General features: G+C 39.1%; 1 protein-coding gene across 2 annotated transcripts; it reads right to left on the reverse strand.

Annotated features, from left to right (window-relative positions):
- Nucleotides 1–4,152: 4,152 nt before the first annotated feature.
- Nucleotides 4,153–14,194, reverse strand: LOC121520182 (sodium- and chloride-dependent GABA transporter 2-like). Of its 2 annotated transcripts, XM_041803539.1 has the most exons (15): nucleotides 14,090–14,194; nucleotides 13,710–13,917; nucleotides 13,477–13,611; nucleotides 13,120–13,260; nucleotides 11,310–11,394; nucleotides 11,077–11,209; nucleotides 9,094–9,228; nucleotides 8,804–8,907; nucleotides 8,601–8,725; nucleotides 8,379–8,491; nucleotides 7,115–7,252; nucleotides 6,783–6,885; nucleotides 6,577–6,677; nucleotides 5,984–6,154; nucleotides 4,294–5,904 (listed from the first exon to the last, which is right to left on the reverse strand). In XM_041803539.1, exons 2-15 carry the CDS (start codon nucleotides 13,897–13,899, stop codon nucleotides 5,770–5,772), a joined length of 1,809 nt encoding a protein of 602 aa, XP_041659473.1. In that variant the 5' UTR covers nucleotides 13,900–13,917; nucleotides 14,090–14,194; the 3' UTR covers nucleotides 4,294–5,769. The 2 variants fall into 2 exon arrangements, with proteins under 2 accessions (XP_041659474.1, XP_041659473.1); XM_041803540.1 differs by lacking the exons at nucleotides 13,120–13,260; nucleotides 13,477–13,611; nucleotides 13,710–13,917; nucleotides 14,090–14,194 and adding an exon at nucleotides 12,331–12,844 and having other exon boundaries at nucleotides 4,153–5,904.
- Between the last annotated feature and the right edge of the window lie 7,951 nt (nucleotides 14,195–22,145).

Raw genomic sequence — 22,145 nt, forward strand, 5'->3', positions numbered from 1 at the left:
TAAAGTTTTAGTTTGTCTTTCTGTTCTGAGATATATGGCGTCTCAGAAGGACAGTCTGTGAGAGTGGGTGTCAGCAATGAAAGAAAGTTGTGATTACAAATATTTGTTACATGGTTGAAATTCACAGAATGGGCAAAACAAGGTTGATTTATAAGAGAGACAGAGAGAAAGGGAGCTGCAGCTGCTCTTCTGATTGGTCACAAGTGACCATCTAAATTGAATCTTTTCACACCATTGAATGACTGTGACAAAGGCAGAAAGGTGAATCGCTGAAAGACTTGGAGTCAATGTGCAAACCTGATCGACATAAGATGAGATTGTACTTCTTTTTGAACCTACGGCTACTTTGGACAAAAAAACAACATGCCCTTGTTCTTGTTCTCCAAACGAGGTTAGCAATCAAGCATGAAAATGAACACTTTTGTAAGATACCCCTTCAGTTTACATCATTCACTTATCGGCCTGTTCCAACCAGATGGGGGGGGGGGGGTCTGATATGGTTTTGAGAGGGCCAGTTAAGGAGGTGTTTGACAGGAGGCCTTTCTAAATCCCACACTCATCCATCATAAGTGGCGTTTGTGCACTCTGAAGGCCTCGTAATAGCCTTTTGCATTTTCACACCATGCTGTGCCTCCTGGATTTGATCTGAGAATGAAGAAAAAGGTGAAAAGACACACATACACCATGTTTCATTCATTTACTCTTTTTTTCCTTTTCCCCCAACTCCTCATCATCATCCCGCCTTCCTCTGCTCCTTCAAGGCTGCTTCTCATCTCTTCCCCTCCACATTTTGGGAAAATCACTCTCTGAATTGGAAAAGGGACCCCGGGGCCACAGTCACATGCGGGGTCCGTGTTTTTTTTTTTTTTCCTCTTCTTGGGATAATTGACTCTCTTTGCCTGGTAATTCATCGCTTGCATATGCCAGCTAATTCATCAGAAGAAGAAGAAGCTGGTGACCTCACAACCTTGTGCACCCCCCCACGCCCTAACACTGTGCTACAACACGTATACGCACTTACACAAAAACACACACATACTGAGGAGCCCCAGAAGAGCCAGGAGCCGGGAATGAGAGGAGGGAGCAAGCGGCGAGTTAGCGGATGAAAAAGCTGAGATGATAGATGGGCTGTATTGTGGCATTATGAATGAATTATACCTCCCAAATACCTTGAGCAGTGCAGACTGTCAGCCTGTATCTATACTAATCTGGGAGAAAATATAGCCGTTTCCACATTAAAGGGGGCCACAAAAGAACACGCCACAGAATTAATTGAGCAATCAGGCCATTAGAGAGAAACATCATAGTGAGCCTGCTTCCTGATGTAGCAACATTTATCACTGCTGACCACCAATCTGCCTCTGTTTTCTCCCTCTCTCTCTTCTCTAATGTGGCCCCATCTTCAAACAGATTAGGATTATTGTGACAAGACAAAGGTATCTTTTGTCTTTTTCCATGCCGGTGTCAGCGCCTGCTGCATTTATCACGCTTGTCACACAGTCTTAAGGCTTTCAGCTCACACACCTCGGCCCATTTTTCTTCCAGCGGCGGCTCCGTGTTAAATTTGCAAAGAAAAAGTACATTATAGGAGAATGTCGGCTGATAAATTGTGCGCCTGTCAGATACTCAAGGTTTTTTTTTTTTACTTCTGTGGAGTTCAGGTTTGTGTTTATCAGGTGGATCTTTAGGAGATGTGACTCAGATTTTTCTTCCTCAGAGGAATTTAAAATGCACTTTAAGAAGACATTAAGATTGTAGATGTTTGGTTAAATTCCAAATATGGATGAAAGGACAAGAGAGGGAGAATACATTGGAAGCAAACAGAGTGCAACTCATTTTTTTGAACTTTTTTTGAACAAATGCAACAGAATTTAATGAAGCACAGGTCTGCATGGTGATTCCCTGAGATTTTTTTAACTACTACTATTGTATGGAGAAAGAAAAAGAAAGAATAATACATATTTGAAATTTGTCACCTTGTTATTCATCTAATTATTAAAGAAATATTTGCATTTTAAACCAGTTCTTAAGATTAAATATTGTGGTTTACTGTACCGATCACTACCAAATGTTGACTTAGAGACGTAGATCAGTGGTTCTCCACTGGTCTATCCTCACCTCCTTAAAGAGAAATCAAGGCCCACATTTTTCACATTGTATTAAATGAACATTTTTGCAGCTTAGACCTAAGATGCAAATAAACAAATGTATTAACATAAAAACAGGACCAAATAAACATGTTCAAAATGTGTCCGCAGGAGCCATGAAAGGAAACATATGCATACATTTTGTTTCACTCTGTTTCCTGTGACAAAACATTTATTTTGGTTGTTTTTTTAGGGACTTTAAGCAATTAACTTTTAATCAAGAAAATTAAGCTTGCTAATCCCAAGATGACATTGTGAATAAGTCAAAATCTCAAGAAAACATCCAAAATGTATTTGTCTTCAAAGCAAAATAGGGTAAAATAAAAATGCATATCTTTAAATTTTAATTGATTAATTCATTTATTTAATCTTTTTAACCCGATAAAGACCCACTGAGATCGAGATCTCTTTAACAGGGGTGACCTGGCCAAGAGGTCAGCAGAACATGTCATACATAATACACACGTGGCAAAATTGTCCATTAAAGAAAGAAAAAGGCACAATGGTCACTCAAAAAACTTGAACCCTGCAAAAGTACTAATAAATAAAAATGTACAGAAAATTGACTAATGAAAATCAGACATTACTTTTAAATTGTGGTTCAACAGAATCAATTAAAAAAACTGGCCTGGACAAAAGTGATGGTACCCTTAACTTAATGTTTTATTGAACAAACTTTTGAGGCAGTCACTGCAATTGTGATTTCTGTAAACTCTGAGTGAGAGGTCTGCACCTGTAGACAGGTATTTTAGCCCACTCCTCATGAGGGAGCTGCTCCAGCTGTCTCAGATTTGAAGGATGCCTTTTTCAGGCTGCATGTTTCACCTCCTTCCATGGATGTTCAATAGGATTTAGATCAGGGCTCATAGAAGACCACTTCAGAATAGTCCAGATGTTGTTCTTAGCCATTCTTGACTGTTTTTAACTGTGTTTTTGGTCATTATCCTGTTGGAGGACTCATGACCTGTGACTCAGACCAAGTTTTCTGATACTTCAGAACATTTTACTCCGGAATGACTTGATAGTCTTGCGATTTCATGTACTCTGCACACATTCAAGACACTCTGTGCCAGCTGCAGCAAAGCAGCCCCAGAAGATAGCCTCCTCCATGTTTAATGGTTGGTACAGTCTTCTTGTCTTTGGTACTTCATGTTTGTATCTGTGAACATGGAGCTGATGTGACTTTCCAAAAAGCTCCAGGTTTGTCTTATCTTTCCAAAGGACATCCTCCCAGAAGCTTTGTGGTTTGTCAGTATGCTTTTCGGCTTATTCAGTCTCGCTTTTTTATGATTAGCTTTCAACAGTGGGGTCTTCCTCGGTCGTCTTCCATTAAGTCCACTTTGGCTCAAACAACCAAACATGGTGTGTTCTAACTGCTCTAACTTGGAGTTCACCTCTAATCTCTTTGGAAGTTATTCTGGACTCTTTGGTTACCATTTGTATTATCCATATCTTCAATTTGTCATCAATTTTCCTCTTGTGGCCACGTCCAGGTAGGTTGGCTACATTGCCTTGGACCTTAGACCTCTGAATAATAAGTGCAACTGTAGTCACAGGACCATCAAGCTGCTTTTAGATGGTCTTATCATGCTTGTCTATAATGTTCTTTCTAATGACCTGGGACAACTGTCTCCTTAGCTTTCTGTAGTCCATGTTCAGAGTGGTACACATCATGATACCAAACAGCACAGTACTTTTCACCCTTTAAACATGCAGACTGACTGATTACATGTTTGAAGACACTTGTGATTCTAATAACAGGACTTACCTTAGTCTTGCATGTCTCTATGGTCAAATAATTTTCAGCCTTTTTAGGCGTACCATCAGTTTTGTCCAGGCCAGTTTCATTACTTGTTTTTTTTTAATTATTCTGTTGAGGGGCATGAAGATGGTGGAGCGGTTTAAGGCGTTACCCATGTAACGGCGAGGGTTCAAATCTGGCCTGTGGCCCTTTACTGCATGTCTCTCTCCACTCTCCTCCCTGTTTCTGAGTCTATCCACTGTTCTTCCTCTATCTAATAAAGGCATGAAAAGGCCCAAAAATAAATCACTAAAATTATTCTGTTGAACCAATATTCAAAAGAATAAGATTTGCAATAGTTAATTTTCAGTACATTTTTATTTATTATTTCTTTGGTCAGTTTAGTTATTTCAGTGACCACTGTGGGTTTTTCTTTCTTTCTTTAATGTATTGGGAGCCAACAATTTTGTCCAGGTGTGAAAATAATATTTGTTCAAGAGACAGACAAAACAAAAAACAATTTGAAGAATGCAAGGCTAATTCACAATTATAGTGAAGGAAATTGAGGTAAGAATAACAATTTAAAAGCACAGGCACCTAACTCAGTCCTAACATGAGGAACAAGCGGATTTAAAATGTCACTAGAACACAAGCAAGAGAGAAAACTAAGCCAAGAAGAGCATTGTAGATCAGAGTCAGACAGTGAGTAAAACTGTGAACACTCAAAGAAGGCTGATTGCATTTTTTAAGATTTTCTAAGCAGTTAAAAAAAAGTTAAAAACTGCTAAAAGTAGAACTATTTCTTGATTGTGCCGATGGTGGTGGTATTATTGCACCAGGAGTTTAATCATTCAAGCACTTGAAAGTATTCTGATGTTTTAAGAACGCTACACGAGCACATTAAGGGCAAGATGCCAACAATAAGTGTTCTGATTTCTCTTCTTCAGTGTTTCTGCACATTGCAAGTTGCAGATGGGTGCACATTGAGAAGGATTATACTAATTTAAGGTAACTAAGATGTTACACAATTTATTCAAACATTTTTTTTTCAGTGAGCCTTTAGAATCAGCCTGACTTTTTAACTTCATGGCCTTTTCACAGAAAGTTTAGTATCAATAAACATAGTTAATTAACCCTGAAAATATCTTCTTTTAAAATCAAAATACTAAAACTTACAGATAAAATCTCTGTAAAAGAGATATGAGTTGATAGTGTTGATAAGCCGTTGCCGGGATGGTTGCTTGCAGTCTCTAATATCAGACATCTGTCGCCCCCTGCTGGTCTCATCAGAGAGATGAAAGAGGTCAGCTCAGACTGAAGAGGAGTCCTTGAAATCGGGGATTTTATTACACGAAATCAAAATTTAAAATAATATCAACTCCTCATATAAACACACAAACATTGTTCCTTTACTGGTTTTAAAGAGGTGATTAATCCCTGTTAATTTCACAGATCAACAACTAACATTGAAATCTGCTGAATTTTCACTCAGTACTGAAAATAAAACGCTTTTGTAAAGTGAATTCTGTGTTTCTGTACTAAAGGGGGAAAAATAAAGTTTAAAAAAAAGTAAAGTAAAAGTAAAGTAAATACAGTTCACCATGAATAATAATATATATACCTGATATTAAAACTGATTCATTACCAGCATTGGCAGTAATACACTGTAATAAATGGTCATTTAAAGTAATGAAACAAACATCAGAAATATTTAAAATTAATTCTTATATTTATTCTTAAAGGTGACACTTGAGTAGAAACATCCATGAGTTCTATATATATTTTTATCAGACAAGTATAAATGTTCCAAAATATGATAAATATAAAATATATTTGAATTTCCTATTAGCTCTCAGGGACCAGAGAGGAATCTTTTTGTTTTTAAACACTATTAGAAATAAAAAGTTTCTCAGTCGGGTTTAAAACACACACTTCATGATCTTTGGAAGAGTTTAAGTTCATCTTGAGTTTTGATCTGAGCAGATCATCTGCTGGAGTCATCGCTGCTTTAAGCCTCTGTGAGGAAAGAGGAAAAAGAAAATACAGTTTGTTGAATATTCTAACATGTATGTGATGATGTTTATGGTATCGGTACCTGTCTCAGAGTTCCTGGAGTGGTGGCGAGTTTGAAGAGGATCCACAGTGGAGCCATGAGGACTGAAGTCAGAGCGAGGAAAAGGCCGAGAGCGTAACCCCACCAGGGGTACTCGTAGGTGTTGTTGTATTTCAGAGGAGTGAATTTAACCACAGAGAAGAGCAGTATGCCCTGTGAAAACACAGCACTGTTAGAAAAAAAATACACATAATAATAAAAAATAGTGGGTAAAAACTGTGACAGTCACAGTCTACAATATCTTCATAAATTTTTTCAGTGTATGGGGTACCGAAAAAAATCAACTGTAGCATCATGCTGCGACATAACAAATCTGAAAAAAGTGAGGGGGGTCAGAATAGTTTCTGAGTGCAATGCCCATGGCACTACTTCTCAGCACAAACAAGACGACAACTGATATCAACAGCCAACATTACAGATGAGAAAGAACAGCAAAGAGAGCACAAGAGAAAGTGAAGAGAAGGATCCCACTAGACTCTACCTAGTGTTGCTCTACCTCCCCCTACTCCCCTGTTTTCATCAGAGCAAAGAAAAGATACTTTTTAAAGAAACAGGTGATTCAATTAGATACTTACTGTAGATACACAGGGTGTGATGAACCTCCAACAGTATTTCATGTAAGGTGAAGGACGATAACCAATCATGTCTTTAATGTTGCTGTAGTAATTATCAGCACCTTATAGGATAAGGTAAAAATCGCTTAAAGGTCAGGTGTATGAGTCAAAGCTATCTTGATGCAAAGGTTTAGATATCACAAGGCGAAATTGTAAATATAACTCACCATACGCCCATCCAACACAAACAGACTCCAAAATGGCAAAACTCATCAGTGGGATTCCACTGCAGGCGTAATAGTCAAAGAGCTGGAACACATACAGTCCTCCCTGATGGAAAACAAAGAGGTCAAGAGAGGCAGATAGATGAACACACAGACAGGACAACCTTATATATTTTCAATGAAGAAGGCGTTACTCTGTTTGTTTTTCAAACTGAAATCCATGCTGATCCAACAAAGTTGAAGATAAGAAATAAGAGAAACAGAGGGATAAACTAAACACGTGCAACATTTGTTTCAGTGAATCTGGAATGACAGGGGAACACGAGCCCACCCACCTCAGTGACCATAGAGAGCCCGATGAGGAAGGACACAACACAGATGAGCAACAGGAGAAGTTTACGGCGATGGCCAACGTAAAAGAAGGATGGATACATGTCTGACACAGATGTGACCAGGCCCTCCAGGTAGACGAACTGTGGAAGAGAAGAAAAAGATATTTTACACATGAAGATTAATGGATTTACAGTGCTCAGCTACAGTGGCTCAAATTAAAGAGACACTTCAGAGTGCTGGCTCGTTCGTGAACAGCTCATCATTACTCAGTGACTCAGCCCATTTTCGGTCTTTTTTTTTTGGTTGGAAGTACATCACTGTTTTAATTTAAAGTATTTTTGAGACAAAGTGAGGACTTCCGCATTCATTCCTAATGGCATTCCCACTTCCTGACCAACCTATTGCAAACAACCTCTAGTGCAAGGCTGTTCAATTAAGTTCAAATGAGTGCCAGTTCCTAAGCAAGGTTCCTAAAGAAGGGCCAGAGAGATGTTGCACAACATGCCAACCGATGCCACTGCTAGTGATACTTAGCAAGAATATGGGCACAGTTGTTGAAATGTGTGCACCGAGACAGCGGAGGAGAGCAGCACATGTTTTAGGCAGGAATGAGAAGATCTGAATAAACTTGGGCACCCACGGACAAATAAATCAGGAAATCAATGTGACCACTCATTGTAGAAATATAACACATATGTGTTGTTTACAAAATTTGTGGGTCATTTTTTAAGTGTTAGTTGTCTACTTGAAGGGCCACTAAAAATGACCTCAGGGGCCTGATCTGTAATAGCCTGGCTCTAGTGGCAGTTTTATCAGAATTTAGCCACATTTCTTAATTAGATAAGAGCAATGAGCCACTCTGGAAGCTTCTCTTAGAAGAGAGGATGTTGTTGCACTTCTCCCGTCTGGCCTCAGCAGGAGTTTAATTCATCACCAAACTCCACCTTTCAAAAACAATGTCAACGGCAGCCTTTCAAGCTCAGGTTACCAGAGCTGCGCATGCCTACTTCCTTTTGTCTTGTTGCTCTGACTGGACATATGAAGCACGTTTGAGCCACTGAGTGACACATAAACAAGCTTAGGGAAACACTGTCCCATTAGTGTGAGCTCACAGCTGAGAACAACAAACCCAAAGGTAGTTTGATTTCACTCCCTTTTTATGCAGTCATACTACATTTTATATTTACATAGGGTTGATATGATTTTTCTATTTTAATTAGCAGTTTGTTGCATGTTAGACTTAAAAGAGTAAAACAGAAACGTTACCTCACTGTCTAGCCCAAGAAAGATGATCATAAAGAAGAAGAAGGCGGCCCAAACTTGAGGTAAAGGCATCATGGCTACAGCCCGAGGATATGCAATAAAAGCCAGGCCAGGACCTTTAAGACGATCAGAACACTATTATGGTCAATACACTACATTACATTTTCTTATCACAAAGTAATACAGTTTACACTATCAGTGGTAGTCAGTCACACAGTATTGGACCTGATTCAGCCACTGTTGAGATGTCGACACCCAGCTCATATGACATGAAGCCCAGGACGGAGAAGATTGCAAAGCCAGCAACAAAGCTGGTTGCACTGTTCAGCAGGCACAGAGCAAATGCATCTCTGTAATAAAAAACAAAAAGAAAGTCAAACAATGGCACAAAACAGCGTATAGTGCGGAAACATATTTGTTATTCTTACTTGTAGCAGTTGTTGTTGTATTTGTTGTAGCTTCCTAAAGATGCCAAACAGCCAGTGCAGACAGCGTATGAGAATAATATCTGGCTCCCAGCATCCATCCACACCTTGAAACAATGACATGATACCCATACTAAGGGCAATGTTTCCAATGTCTACCCTTAATGTCCAGAGTTTTGACTTTCCAGACCCAGTAGTCATGTAGAACCATGAAATGAAGACTTATTCTTTTGTTGAAAAGACTTTCACATTGATTATATGTGATTTAGCCAGCACCCATACTTTCATCTAACCTGAGGATCAGCCAGACGTGCTGGATCAGGAGAGAGGTAAAATCTGATCCCATCAGCAGCTCCAGGCAGAGTCAACCCTCGGATCAGCAGAGCAATCATCATCACATAAGGAAATGTGGCGGTGAAGTAGACAACCTGAAAGACAAAGAGTGACATAGATACATGAAGTGTAATCAATAAATGCATTTTAATGCACTGCAGTATTTGAATCAGTCAGTTTTGTCACGTAATCACTCACTATCACTTTACTAGGTATACCGGCTCAACCGCTCATCAATGCAAATATGAAATGAGCCAATCACTTGTCAGTAATAAATGCATGTAGACATTCAGACATGGTTGAGATGATACTGAGAATCAGAAGGGAGAAGAAAAATCTTAATGGCTTTAAATGTGCTGGCTGACAAAAGCATCTGAATAGGTGTACCTAATAAAGTGATCAGTGAGTGTTTGTCGTTCATGGTCCTCAGGGTAAAATGAACATGAGGGAGAGGGCCCAAAAACAGACAGTGACATTGAGCTAAAATGTCTTTGTTGATAAGACAGTGAAGTTTAAAAAAAAAGCAACGAAAGTAGTCAGATGATGGAGAACATATTTTGAAGCATGCAGAAAATGGAAAGATTAGAACCTGACAGAAATGAGGGCAAACAGGGACACAAACATGAGAAGAAACTGCCAGAATTCATGAGATGGATGAGAAAGAATATGCAGCACACTGAGGCAGAAGAACATGGCTGTAAAACATAATGGCAAGATGAAGTGTCACAAACAAAACTAAGTGAATTTAGTTGCCCTCCACCAGCTTGCTTTGTTAACACGTTCAATCCTTTTTTTTTTTTCACCTGCAGTAAGTCTCATCGATAAGACCCTGGACTCCCACTCATGGCCGTCCATAAGGGGGGATAAAGGGGAGAGCCTTCTGGTGCCCAGCCAAATGGAGGTCAGGAAAATCATGCTCAGTGGTAAAGTTAAGAGACAGAAAATTAATTTTATTTATTTATAATAATTTCAAATAAAGCCTTTTTCAAAATGTGAATCCCTTTTCTGAGAACAGAATGACCTTTTTTTGGTAATGTTAACAATGTGGATGGGCAAAACAGAAAACTCAAGTCTGCACACCAGAAGCTGCTCTGAAGCTTGTTTAATGAAGATTATCACCCCATATGTAACAATTTGGGCCCTAGCCCTTCATCAGACATGAGCACACACACCTCCATATATGCACGGCCTGAATCACCTGACAAGTCACGTGACACAGCTCTGCAGAATTGTGTCACATGAGGTGTGTGACTTATCTTGCTTCAGCACCTAGTATTCAACTCTTTGGGATGGGCAGAGTGTCTTCATAGCTAAGCCTTGATCTGCACAAATGTCAGGATGCCAGGGAATAAAGTCGAAAAAACTGATTTAACTTCAAGGAGGAAATAATTGAATAACTGGGGGGAAAAAAAGGAAAAAATTGAAAAAATGGGTTAAAAGGCAAAAAAGTGGCCAAACCACAGCCAAAAAACTGGCAGATAATGGGTGGGAAATGGTGAAAAGTAGTTGAAAAGTGGCAATAGTGGATTAAAAGTGGCCAAAAACAAAAAGGGGGAAAAAATTGTTAAAATAGGACAAATGGGTGGATACAGTTATGAAAAGGGTTAAAAAGTGGCATAAATAATCCATTTAAACCTCAGAAGTTAAAGGGAACATATTATGCAAAAATCTCTTTTTCAGTCTTTTCTAACAAAATTACAGTGTGTATCCCTGGCCTGTCCACAATCCCTTCAAGTACCAGAAAAATCCCCCCCCCCCCCCCTTTCAGAAATTGTGTGCTGAAACAAGATGTTTTCAGATTTTCCCCTCATGATGTCATGTGGGGAGTTAGCACCGCCCCAGGTTCGGTTCTTTAATGTTAAGTGGATATCAGGAAGACCGAAAATAAGAGCACAACTTATCAAAGATGAGCTATCTTAAAGAGACATGAAAATATGTTTAACCTTTCCTGAAGACTTGACACCTTTCCAGATACAGAAGTAACAAATAATCCAGCTCAGCAGAAGACATCCAGCCAGGTCCCAGCGGACAGCACCCATCTCTTCTATCCCTCCAGACAATCCCAGGACCCTCCTCCTAAACACAACAACAAACACTTGTTTAGGAACATTTTCTTTTCTTGTTTTGCAAGGCAAAAACTGCAGTTTTAGTAAGAAGGTTTTCTCCAAACACATACTGCCAGAATTCTTCAACTGAAGAGGCCGCGTTCAGAGAAATGTTCACATGTGATGACTGATTCAGTCGATAGTCGACACAGTTGTCTGGGAGAGAGAAAGTAACAACAACAGGTTAGAAAGTATTAATATTAATTGCACTAAGAGTTTGTAGAAATGCAGGTGATGATTTCATTTTGCAGTCCTATAGTCACTGCAACCAAGGTAGTATGTCATTGCTTTTCTGTATTTGATGAAAACCATCAAATCTAACTAAGAATTACTACATCTCTGTGTACTTGATGATATTTGCAGCATATTCTGCTAGAAAAACATCCAAAAATGTTGAAAATACACCTGAGTTTGTTAAAGACAAGACTTAAAGACGGGTGGGACTATTTTCGGTGGTGGATTAATACACATTTAATATGAAATCATGCCTCAAGCCATTGTTAAACATGCAGTCTAATCATGTATTAAAGAGCCTCTTGTATTGTATTAATGTGATTATAATGTGATGTCAAATGCATATTTGTATTTTGTTTTTAATTTGTGAAGTTTCTCTGATGTAAGTTCATCAATCATATACTGAATAACATGGAACATTTCAGCCTTTGCTTTGAGCGAAGAGCTCTATGCTAATACTTATGCTAAAACATGAACACTTTTTATGTTTCTGTTTGTTTGATTGGCAATGTGAAAAATATAGATGTCACCAGAATGATCCATTTAATCTAACAATTTTATATACATCACATTCAGAAATTATTTAGTCAGTTTCGTCAGTTTCGTTGAGTTGCAGCCTGATGCTATGGTATAAAAATCAGTCTCAATCTCATTAATGTGTTTCATCATGACAAAGTGAAAACAGGATTTTAGAAATGTTTGCAAATTAATCAAAAAGAAAAAAAAAAAAAAAGCGGCGTTGACTTAAATACGATCCTTTACTCAATACTTAGTTGAAGTGACTTTGGCAACATGTACATCCTTAAGTCTTTTTGTATATGACACAACAACCTGCGCACAGCTGGATTCTTTGCAAACCTCTCAAGCTCAGCCAGGTTGGCAGGTCAGTAGACGTCATTTTCAGGTCTCTCCAGAGTTGTTTGGTAGGGTTCAGGTCAGGGCTCAGGCTTGGCAACTCTAGGACAACAGTAGAGTTGTCCTAAAGCCACTCCTGTGTTGACTTGGCTGTGTGCTTTCAGCATTCCCTCAACAATGACCGATCTCTCTGTCCCTGTTGGGATGGTACTGAGCAGGGGATAAGCAATGCATGGTTTTCCCCAGATATAAGCCAGAGGAGAGGCTTCCGTCGCTGCAGTGATGGTTGTCCTTGTGGAACCCATCTCCACACAGGATCTCTGGAGCTCAGTCAGAGTGAGCATAGGGTTCTTGGCCACCTCTCTTACTAATGCCCCCCCTCCCAGTTGTTCAGTTTGGCCAGGCGACCACCTTGGAAGAGTCTTGGTTGGGCCAAACTTCTTCCATTTGAGAATTATGGAGGCCACTGTGCTCTTGGAAACCTCAGTGGAGCAGGATGCATTGTCAGCAGTGGGGCCTGTTACAGAGAGTTGTGTGCATTTCCACATCACTCTAATCAAGGAGTAAAAGAATATCAGCAACAACCAAGAGATGTGGGAAATGTGATATTTCAGGGGTTTTTTTTCTTGCTACATTTCTAATATTCTGTTTTCACTTTGTCATTACGGGGTACTTAGTCTAGATTAATGAGAGAACATTAGGCTGCAACATATCAAAATAGAAAAAATGGAAGTGGGTCTGGATACTTTCTGAAAAGATTGTTTATCACATAATGAGATAAGTCATGTGCACCTGTGTTCCAGGTGTTGTTACAGTGAGCCCAGGGGAGAACATCATGGAAGGTGGAGAAGAGGTAGAGGAAGGCCCAGGCTAGAATGACGATGTAATACATCACAGTGTAGAGCATCAGCACCATGCCACCGTAGCCTAAACCTGAAGCAAAATATCATCAAAACAAAACCTTAACATTTTTCAATACAGTGTTCATGTTGGATCTCATGTACTATCATGTATAAAGTTTATTTAGTTCAGTTTGATTTCTGCACAATAAAAAATATAAATGATCTACAGTGCAGGAAGAAACTAAGAAGTAAAAAGAGCTAAATGATGGCATTACATGAACACATAACTGTAACATGAACACAGTACCTTCAAATAAAGGACATATTTTTCTCCAGCATGTGATTCCACCTTGACCAGTTAACTGTCCCAGAGAAACTTCAAGAAAGAAGGTGGGTATACCACAGGTGAACAGGAACAATACATAAGGCACCAAGAAAACTCCTGGAGGGAAAGAAATGATGAAACACAACAATCAGACACAAAATAGCACCTTAAAGTCCATAACTTAAAAACTTTTAGACTTATGAACCAGCTCTTACCTCCTCCATTTTTGAAGCACAGATATGGAAATCTCCAAACATTTCCCAGACCGATAATTTCTCCAACTACTGCCAACAGGAACTCCCTCTTGTTGGCCCACTGACCCCTGTTGATACTCTTTGGAGAGGGATTATTTACGCTCATGTCGTCTTTCATCAGTACTTTCTCTGGATTTCTGTCTGGCCCCATTTGAACGAGTCAGCTGATCTGAAATGAATTTAAAGTGATAAAATGTGTACTTTTAGATTCAACAAGTATGAAATACTCACAAATTCCCCTGTAGGCACCTTGTAAACAAACAATCCTCTATATTAACTAACCCAGCAGACTCAAGCGATCATTAGAGTGGGGGGTTTCTTCCCGAGTATTCAGGGCCTACCTTACATCCATGCAGCAGGCTTCACCACAGAACAGTTGTCATTTTCATTTTCACTCCAAATAAACACTCTATGTGAGTGGAAAATTTTACAAGCACCTATCTCACCCATGGGTGAAGTCGTCATAAATGAGGTGTGGTCTGCCACGTCTTTATCTTAAAGCAACAGAAAGTGACAGTGCCAGATACCAACACAAGCTTAATGTATGCTGTATATCTGTAGTCAGAGCCTATTATCATGGCAGTTCATGGCACTGGTTGGTACAATATACTCCCCACACGTTAACAAACAATGAAGTTAAAGAGATTTTTTAAAGAGATTTTTTAAAGAGATTTTTTTCAAAAACCATCAGATATTGTCAGTACAGACGTTTAAAGAAAACAGAAAAGAAAAGTTTTCTGACTATGTCTAAAGATATAAACATTCTTGGGTAATTTTTTTGAGACTCTTGGCAAGAGTTTATGTCACATGCTTTCTGGGAGCCTCCAGATTGTGTATTTAGGCCAGATTCCCAGTCACAAAATTCATAATACCTTTCCATTTGGCTCAGTCCTTTAGCATTTTTTAACTGTTTGTGATGAAAAATGACCTGCACAGCAAAAAGGGATGAGTCATGATGTCTGATGGGAGAAAACTCAGCATTAAAAGAGGTAGTGAGAGATCGCCCTCTGCTGTATTTATGTTTGCATGTGTGTGATTTCTGTTTTGTTTAAATTGGAAATATTTTTTAATGATTAAAAAAAATATTTCAAAAAAGAGCAACCTGGCTGACTATAGCTTATAACTGGTTATTTGGGCTATTGGTTTGATACAAACCTCCTGTTTTTTTTTTAGACTTCTCTGAGCAGACTGAAGTTTAACTCTGCACAAAGACTTCCATCTGTTGTCTGGTTTATACATCGACCATAAAACATCAACCTGTAGTTATTGTTACTGTGCCTCAGTTTGATTATGAATGGTTCATTTACAGACTTTTTCATGTTTTCTCATATAAATGAGTAAAAGGACAATTCTTCAGTGTCCTCCTGCTGGTGAAACTTACATTTCAAATATTTTTGTAGAGCAAATAAAGAAACCAAACATATCACAACGGAATCATAAAAGTGGGCTTTTTTTTTTTTTTTTGAGTCATTATTTGAGTGTTTCTGCGTTTTTGTGATTCTGAATTACTATAGACCTGGAAAAGGAGAAATAAATGTTACCACTAGTTGTGAATTCACTATTAAGGAAAAGTATTTAATTTCTCAAAGACTCAATAAACTAAAATTAAAATCTAAAAATAGCAGATATAAAATTATTTTGATAAGTCATAATATTATGGCTCTATATGGACACTGCCTGCTATGCAAGGTCCAGCTACGCAGTTCTACAATAAGTTCTTTGCTTTCAAAGCCTGAATATTTTCTGTTTCTTTTGTTTGTTTGTTTGTTTGTTTGCTTGTCTATTTGTTCTTTGACGTGAGCTGTCTAACAAAAAATTTCATCATGTTTCTCTCAATTGTTACGGCCACAGCCGCATCCCCCCCTTTGTGTAACTAATTACTTCTGTGGAGTGTCTGTGCATGTGTGTGTGAGTGGCTTGGGTGCCCTCTAGGCTGATGCCTGACACCTGTGCTGCTGGTGAAGGTGATCGGTGAGCAGCTGCAGCAGAACCAATCAGCCAATGAGAAGCAACACCAATCAGCCCAACCCTCATAAAAGTCTGGACTGCCAGCAGTTGACGCGCAGCTTCAGCTTAGTTTTGAGCTCGCCACTGTGCCTCTTTGTGTTTGATTTGTTTAGTGTTTTGAACTTCTGTTAAGATTCTGTTTGAGGCACTCGTTTGATGCACTGGGCCAGGTTGTAGTTTAGTTAGGCACACACTCACATGTAGGTTTTTTTATTTGTTTAGTCACACTAGGTTTAGGGGTGCTTCTCTTTTGTTATTAGATTTGGTTAGTTAGTGTAGTTAGTTAGGAGTTATGTTCAGTTTGTATCACCAGTTAGTTAGTTTTAAAACACTAGTTAGACACTGTTTTATTTGGTTATTAGTTGAGCAGCACTCGTAGGTCCTTTCATTTTGCCTCACTTTTGTTAAGCACAATTTTACTTTTGTAATAAATACCTTAAATTTACCAACTACATCTGGTTTTATGTTACTTCCTTTACCCACAACGAGCTGGTCGTAACACAATGTTTTTGCTGATATGCCTTAACCAAAGTGTATTCAAAGGGAAAATAAAGCATGCAATTAATCGTGATTAAGAATAATTAAGTGCACTAACTGTGGACCGTGATTAATTGTGATTAACTTGGTTAATCTTGAGAGCCCTAATATTTACCTATTCAAAGTTTTCATTGGCCATTCTCAGGCAACAATTTAAATATGAGGTCTGAGAGCAGAATATTAATTTTTATGTCACAAAAATACACTTTACATCAGTGATCATCAACTGGAGGCTCAGGGGCCACATCAGGGCCCCCATGGCTTCCCATCTGGCCTTTGGAGGATAACTAAATTCAGAAAATTTGAGATGGAAAAAAATTGGCGTGCTATTGTTGAGCATTGTTGTTTGAGAGTGCAATTTTCCTTTCTGAGAATCTACACAAAAGACCTGTTCCCTGCATGTGTATTTGACCAATCACGGCACAGCTTATTAACATCAGCTTACAGACATCAAGAAGGCTCCAGAAATATGTAGGTAAAATATCCCGATCACCCCCTTGTGGCTGGCTTTAGTATAAGTTTAGTAAGGTTTTAGTATGTAATTCTGAACTTTAGAAAAATGCCATATGAGAAGGTTCAAATTAATATAATTACAAATGAATTATGAATTTGAGTTTATTAAAAAAAAAAAAAAACATTTAGAACCTGTTTTTACACCAGCCTGACTTTTTAGTCGCAGGTGAGCTGTGATTTTAGGATGAATCAGACAGTTTAAATGATCTGAAATCAGCAGTAAAGTACATAAAAGTTTGTCTGTACCTTCGTGTGTCACCGGGATGCTGCTGCATGGGTCCTGCAGGATGTTGAGAAATGAGCCAAACAAGCTTAAACAAGAAAAGAGAGAATGGTTGATCCAGGGTTTGGCTTTGGCATGTGCTCCTGTTGTGAGGGAAGTTCGCACACGCATCACAGCACAAGGTCACATCTGGTAATAAGTATCTTTTTGGCTACTAATGTTGACATTTGACCAATGAGAGCAGCCTGTCTGTAACTCTGTTCAGATTATTCACTGGGCAGACAGTTCTGGTGGGTTTGTGCCTCTTACATTTGTTTTCAGTGAGCATTTTACAAAGCTGGAAATCTGAAGAAAACGTGGAGATTGCATGCTCTGTTTGCTTGTTCGAAAAACTGAGATGATCTGAGAGATGTGATCATATGTAACACATGGGAGGCTTTTCTTTTTAGCAAGAAGGGTTAGGTTTGTTAAGCAAGTGAACAGTGACAAGTATGCAGAGCCATTAAAATCCATACAGGCTTTTAACATTGCATTGCTAAGGCCTTGTCCTCAAGTCTAATGACACAAATACCAACAGTTTCTTCCAGCTCTGCCTGAATCACTCCTGTTTAGGAGCAGAGAGGTCCTTTCCTGACAATCATTCTGTAACAGCTGCTTGTATGAAACTATGCAGAAGCCCCTTGAATCATTATTTTTTGAGACCAATGGGTTAAAATGTAAGTGTCGGTTTTAAGTGAAGATGTGTTGACTTAAATGACAGGAGGGGCCTCACTGACTAAGGGGCATGAAGTGTGCACAAAACTCTGTGAGAAATTAATTATTGACTCTTTGTTTTGCTGTTAATCATATCTAAATTCACTACTAATATCAACTAAACAAGACTAGGCTAAAACCTAGTATATGGCTGACAGCAGCTATCTTAGATGCCTGTTGAAATGCCAGACTGAATTGTGTATTTTGGCAGAGTGATAAGTGTTTGGGTGGGTAATTGTGCTGTCCCTAATGTCTCTGGGTTGAGAACTGAAGGACCTTAATAGTGTAAAACATTAAGCCCTGTTGGCAGGAAACAGCTAACCCGACATGCCAGATTGACTGAATATATTTCACAATCATCTGGGAATGTTCCCATAGAAAGTGTTTGGAAGGGCAGAACTTTTCAGAAAATCCTCATAAGGTGATAGGGGGAATGTTCTGTGCATCACATTCATGACAGACTGTCATTACTAATGACACAGTGCACATGTGCTAGTCTTGTGCAGGCCACCGCTGCCTTTGATTGTGTTAATGGTGGAGCTTCATATAAAATTGATGCCAAGGCCACTTGGGAGACATGCAAAAGCAACTTCTGTGCCAAGAAAAGCATTTGTTTTAAAAAGAAATGTAGGCAAGCTCAGATTAAACTGCCGCTTCCCTACAGCTACATCCGAGCTAACGGCTACTGCAGCAGCAGGGCCTGGATACACCGGAAAACCCCACTGTAACGAGTACAAGCCTGTGCCAAAACAGAGCGGTAAAAGAGCAAAAACATCTTTTCTGTCACGGAAAGCTTTCAGTGTTGCTCTCATAGACTGTAAAAAGAACTAGACAAACCCTGTGTGACGTCAGCCGTCTGCCTACAATAGGCAGACTCAAACAGCTCACGAAGCCAATCCGCAGCAGCTTCAACATTGAAATCCCGGTCTCAGCCAAACTTTGGATCAACCTAACGGCCAGCCCACTAAGCTCGACTTTGTGTCAGCTAGCTAGCTAGCATTCTGGTTGACATAAATATTACTTCTGCCTGTCAAGATACCTGTCAATCAAATGAGACGTCTCAGTGAGGTTTTTCTAAGTGATGTTTTTCTAAATATAATCTAAACCATTGTGGTACAAAAAAAAATCACCCCAGTACAGTGAGGGCACATGAAGACATTAGCTAATGAGACACGTTTGGTTTTCTGAACCAGGCTGTAAACCAGTTTATTTCTAGGGTAAAACCCGGCTTTTTTTTTTTTTTTTTACTGGACTTCCGGTGTTCCTGCAGCCAGTCTCAAGTGGACACTCGCTGTATTGCAATTTTTTGCACTTCCACATTAGCTTCATTTTTCAGGACCAGAGGTTGCCACTAGGTTGCTCTCTGCCCTTGTTTTAATAAAGACACCTTTGTGGCTAAGTCCAAGCTAATCACTCCACTAGCAGTTATTGCATACAAGCATTCACTCAACAAGTCCCTGTAACAACCACAAAGTCATGCCTACGCAAAGTTGGCATGAATTTGTGCCCATAGCAGAAGTCTGTATGTATGGCCCTGAAAGTACAGCCATTCGCTCGGTCAGTCAGTCAGTCACATGCAGAGCCATGTAGGGCTGATCTCAGCAGTCAGCAAAAAATGATCATCAGTGATTGGTTAGAGATCCTGTGAAGTGAAAATAAATCTGGGTTTAGGCTTGTTGTATGACAGGTCACTGTGTTATGAACCACCAGGTCAAATTTCAGTCAAATAAAACATCTCTAAGTTTATGAAATTAAGCTTCAAGACCATGAAAAATGAGGCAGTAAACTCTGCTCCATGATGTCTGTTGACTGAGCTGAAGCCACACCCACAATCCACTCACACTTAAAAAAATGCCACAATCTGAATGGAGGGAAGCACTCACGCTATTAGCATGCCCCTTGACCTTACGTTGACCTTATGATCAAAGCGCAGCTGTCTGGCTCTGTGCCAGAGAGGAGACAAAGTCAGTTTTCAGGCTAAAATCTCTGTTATGATACTTTAAATGATCCATAGACTCCTGTGGCTGATAGATTTGGCAAATTTACCTCCCAATCAGGGGCAAGCAATTTTGGTTAGGGGGGAATGCAGGGGCACAGACTCGGATTAGGGTGGCACAGTAAAATTCAAATACTAAAACAACCACTTAAAATCACAGTTAATAATACTGTTTACCCTAAATGATATAATTATTTGCAGCATGGGCATTTCCCTTATGATATGTTGAAGCAACAAAACATGTTAAACATCTAGAAAAAAAACTGCATCTGATATGCAGTTAATGCAATTAAACAGTTTATCATATCTGTGTGTGGATCATATGCCAGCTCCTCATTGCAACAACTTACATACCTAATAACTGTTTTCTAAACAGAACACAGTGCCTTATAAATGTTTAAAGTTCAAATAGGCTTTATGGAACTACTGCCTCGACAGCAGCTAGGAAATTGAAAAATAGGAAAGTGGCCTAATCTGATTTGAAAATATCAGATTCCCTTTGAGTTGTACTGCTCACCACAAAAACATCAGATAAGAGTCACAGAGGAGCAAAATATTGGATTCAGTAACTTTAGCCTGTAGTTAAAATCCCAATTTTTGGTTTAAGACTGACTTTAAATGTTAAATAAATTAAATAATGCATATCAAACTGTTTATAACCCTTTCTGTTTGCAATTAATATGAAAAAAATTGGTATCTTCAACAGGTTTGAGTGAAATATGAGACTTTTAGCAATAAAACATTTTTAATGCTTATTAGTAAACAGCAGCAGGCATCAATATACATTTTGTTTTGATTGGCTGTAAGAAGGAGATGCTGCCTGCATGTTTGTTTTCTGCCGTGGTGACTGTGGTCCGTTGAGTATTGGTCCCTTGGAAAATCATCACAGGACAAAAGTTCCTACCCAGTGTAAAGGTTTAAATCTCTGTGCGATAAGAGTGATGAAGACATGACTACTTATTTTGAAAACATAAAATAGTTTATCTGACCAAAATTTATATATTAGTTAAGGTTGTAGATTTGTCACTGCTTCAACATGAATGCATTTAACTTACAAGCTACACGTCTTTTATGAATCTGACTGGGGTGGCACTTGGGGTGGCCAGTCAGATTTTAGAGGTGGCATGTACACCCTGGGCCACTCCTATGGCCCCGCCCCTCCTCCCAAAGAACAAAAAAACAGCATTGAACTGACTGTTATCTTTCAATAAAGGCAGTGGCATCGGCTGACAACAGACTGTACTGAGATGAACTGCTCTGTAAGAGGGGCGGGGTCATTCCTCACTGTGGGCTGGTGACATCGCTAACCCACATATTTGCCCCGCCCAAATGAAACCCTGCCAGGAAAGAGGTGAAAAACTTTCTAATGGTCCAAATCCAGAATTCAGTCACATCTAGATCTCAGTGTTAGCACCAACATGTATGTATCCATATCTATGTGGATAAATGTAGACAGTCAAGAGGAACATATCTACCCTGGGAAAAAAAATAAAAGCAAGTCTAAGGTTACAAGTGAATTTTGAAAGATATTAAATGAAATGTGTAATTTCCCAACAAGTTGTGCAGAATCAGCAAAACAATGCAAAATCATATCATCAGCTTAGAAATGGTATTAAAATTATTTATAAAGGAGAAAATGATACTGATATAGATTGTAAACAAGAGAGGGCCCAGAACAGACCCCTGTGGAACACCTTTAATGGTAAAAACTCAGACAGAATATTTCAGGCCTTCAAACAATGTAATCTATCAAACAAGTAATTTTGGGACCATTTACAAGTCATGGAGTCAAAGCCAGACCAATGACGTTCTATTTTTTCAAGAGTTCAGCATACTGAGCACAAACATGCCCTGTTCTTCTGTTGCTACACTAAGCGCTCTAACATGGAAAAACGTTCAAGTGATACATCATTGAGCTTGTATTTTGTAAGAAGACCACTTCAGAAGATTTAAACCCAGATGGCCTAGCAGTTAGGCCATCCTTTGTACAGAAGCAAATATTCCAAGCAGGCTGCACAGCTTCGAATCAGACCTGTGGCTCCTCTCTGGTACATCATCTCTCAGATTACCTGCTCTGTCTGCTATCCTGTCCTCTCTGAATAAAGGCACGATGCCAACAAAATAAATCTTTTAAAAATCTATGGATAAATAAAATCAATAATTCTGAGGTGCTAGCAGCCTAGTGCTCATGTCCACCCACCCCACGCAAACAGGCTGTTGTCATCAAAGCAGGCAGCCCAGATTCAAATCCAGCTTGTGGCTCCTTTCCCACATGTCATTCCCCTCTTTCTCTCTCCACAGTTTCCACGTCTATCTACTGCCCTGTCCTCTCTAAACACTGACATAAAAAACATTATTTTAAACATTA

This window comes from Cheilinus undulatus, linkage group 13 (assembly GCF_018320785.1).
Source record: "Cheilinus undulatus linkage group 13, ASM1832078v1, whole genome shotgun sequence".
Classification (NCBI taxonomy): Eukaryota; Metazoa; Chordata; class Actinopteri; order Labriformes; family Labridae; genus Cheilinus; species Cheilinus undulatus.

Bases quoted from the DNA above. Each gene is read 5' to 3' on its own strand.
- LOC121520182 (XM_041803539.1), bottom strand. From the start codon at position 13,899: ATGGGGCCAGACAGAAATCCAGAGAAAGTACTGATGAAAGACGACATG. The intron at 9,229-11,076 runs GTTAAACATATT...TTTGTCTTTCAG, and splicing joins GTGTCAAGTCTTCAGGAAAG to GTTGTCTACTTCACCGCCAC. The intron at 6,886-7,114 runs GTGGGTGGGCTC...GTTTTCCATCAG, and splicing joins GGCTCTCTATGGTCACTGAG to GGAGGACTGTATGTGTTCCA.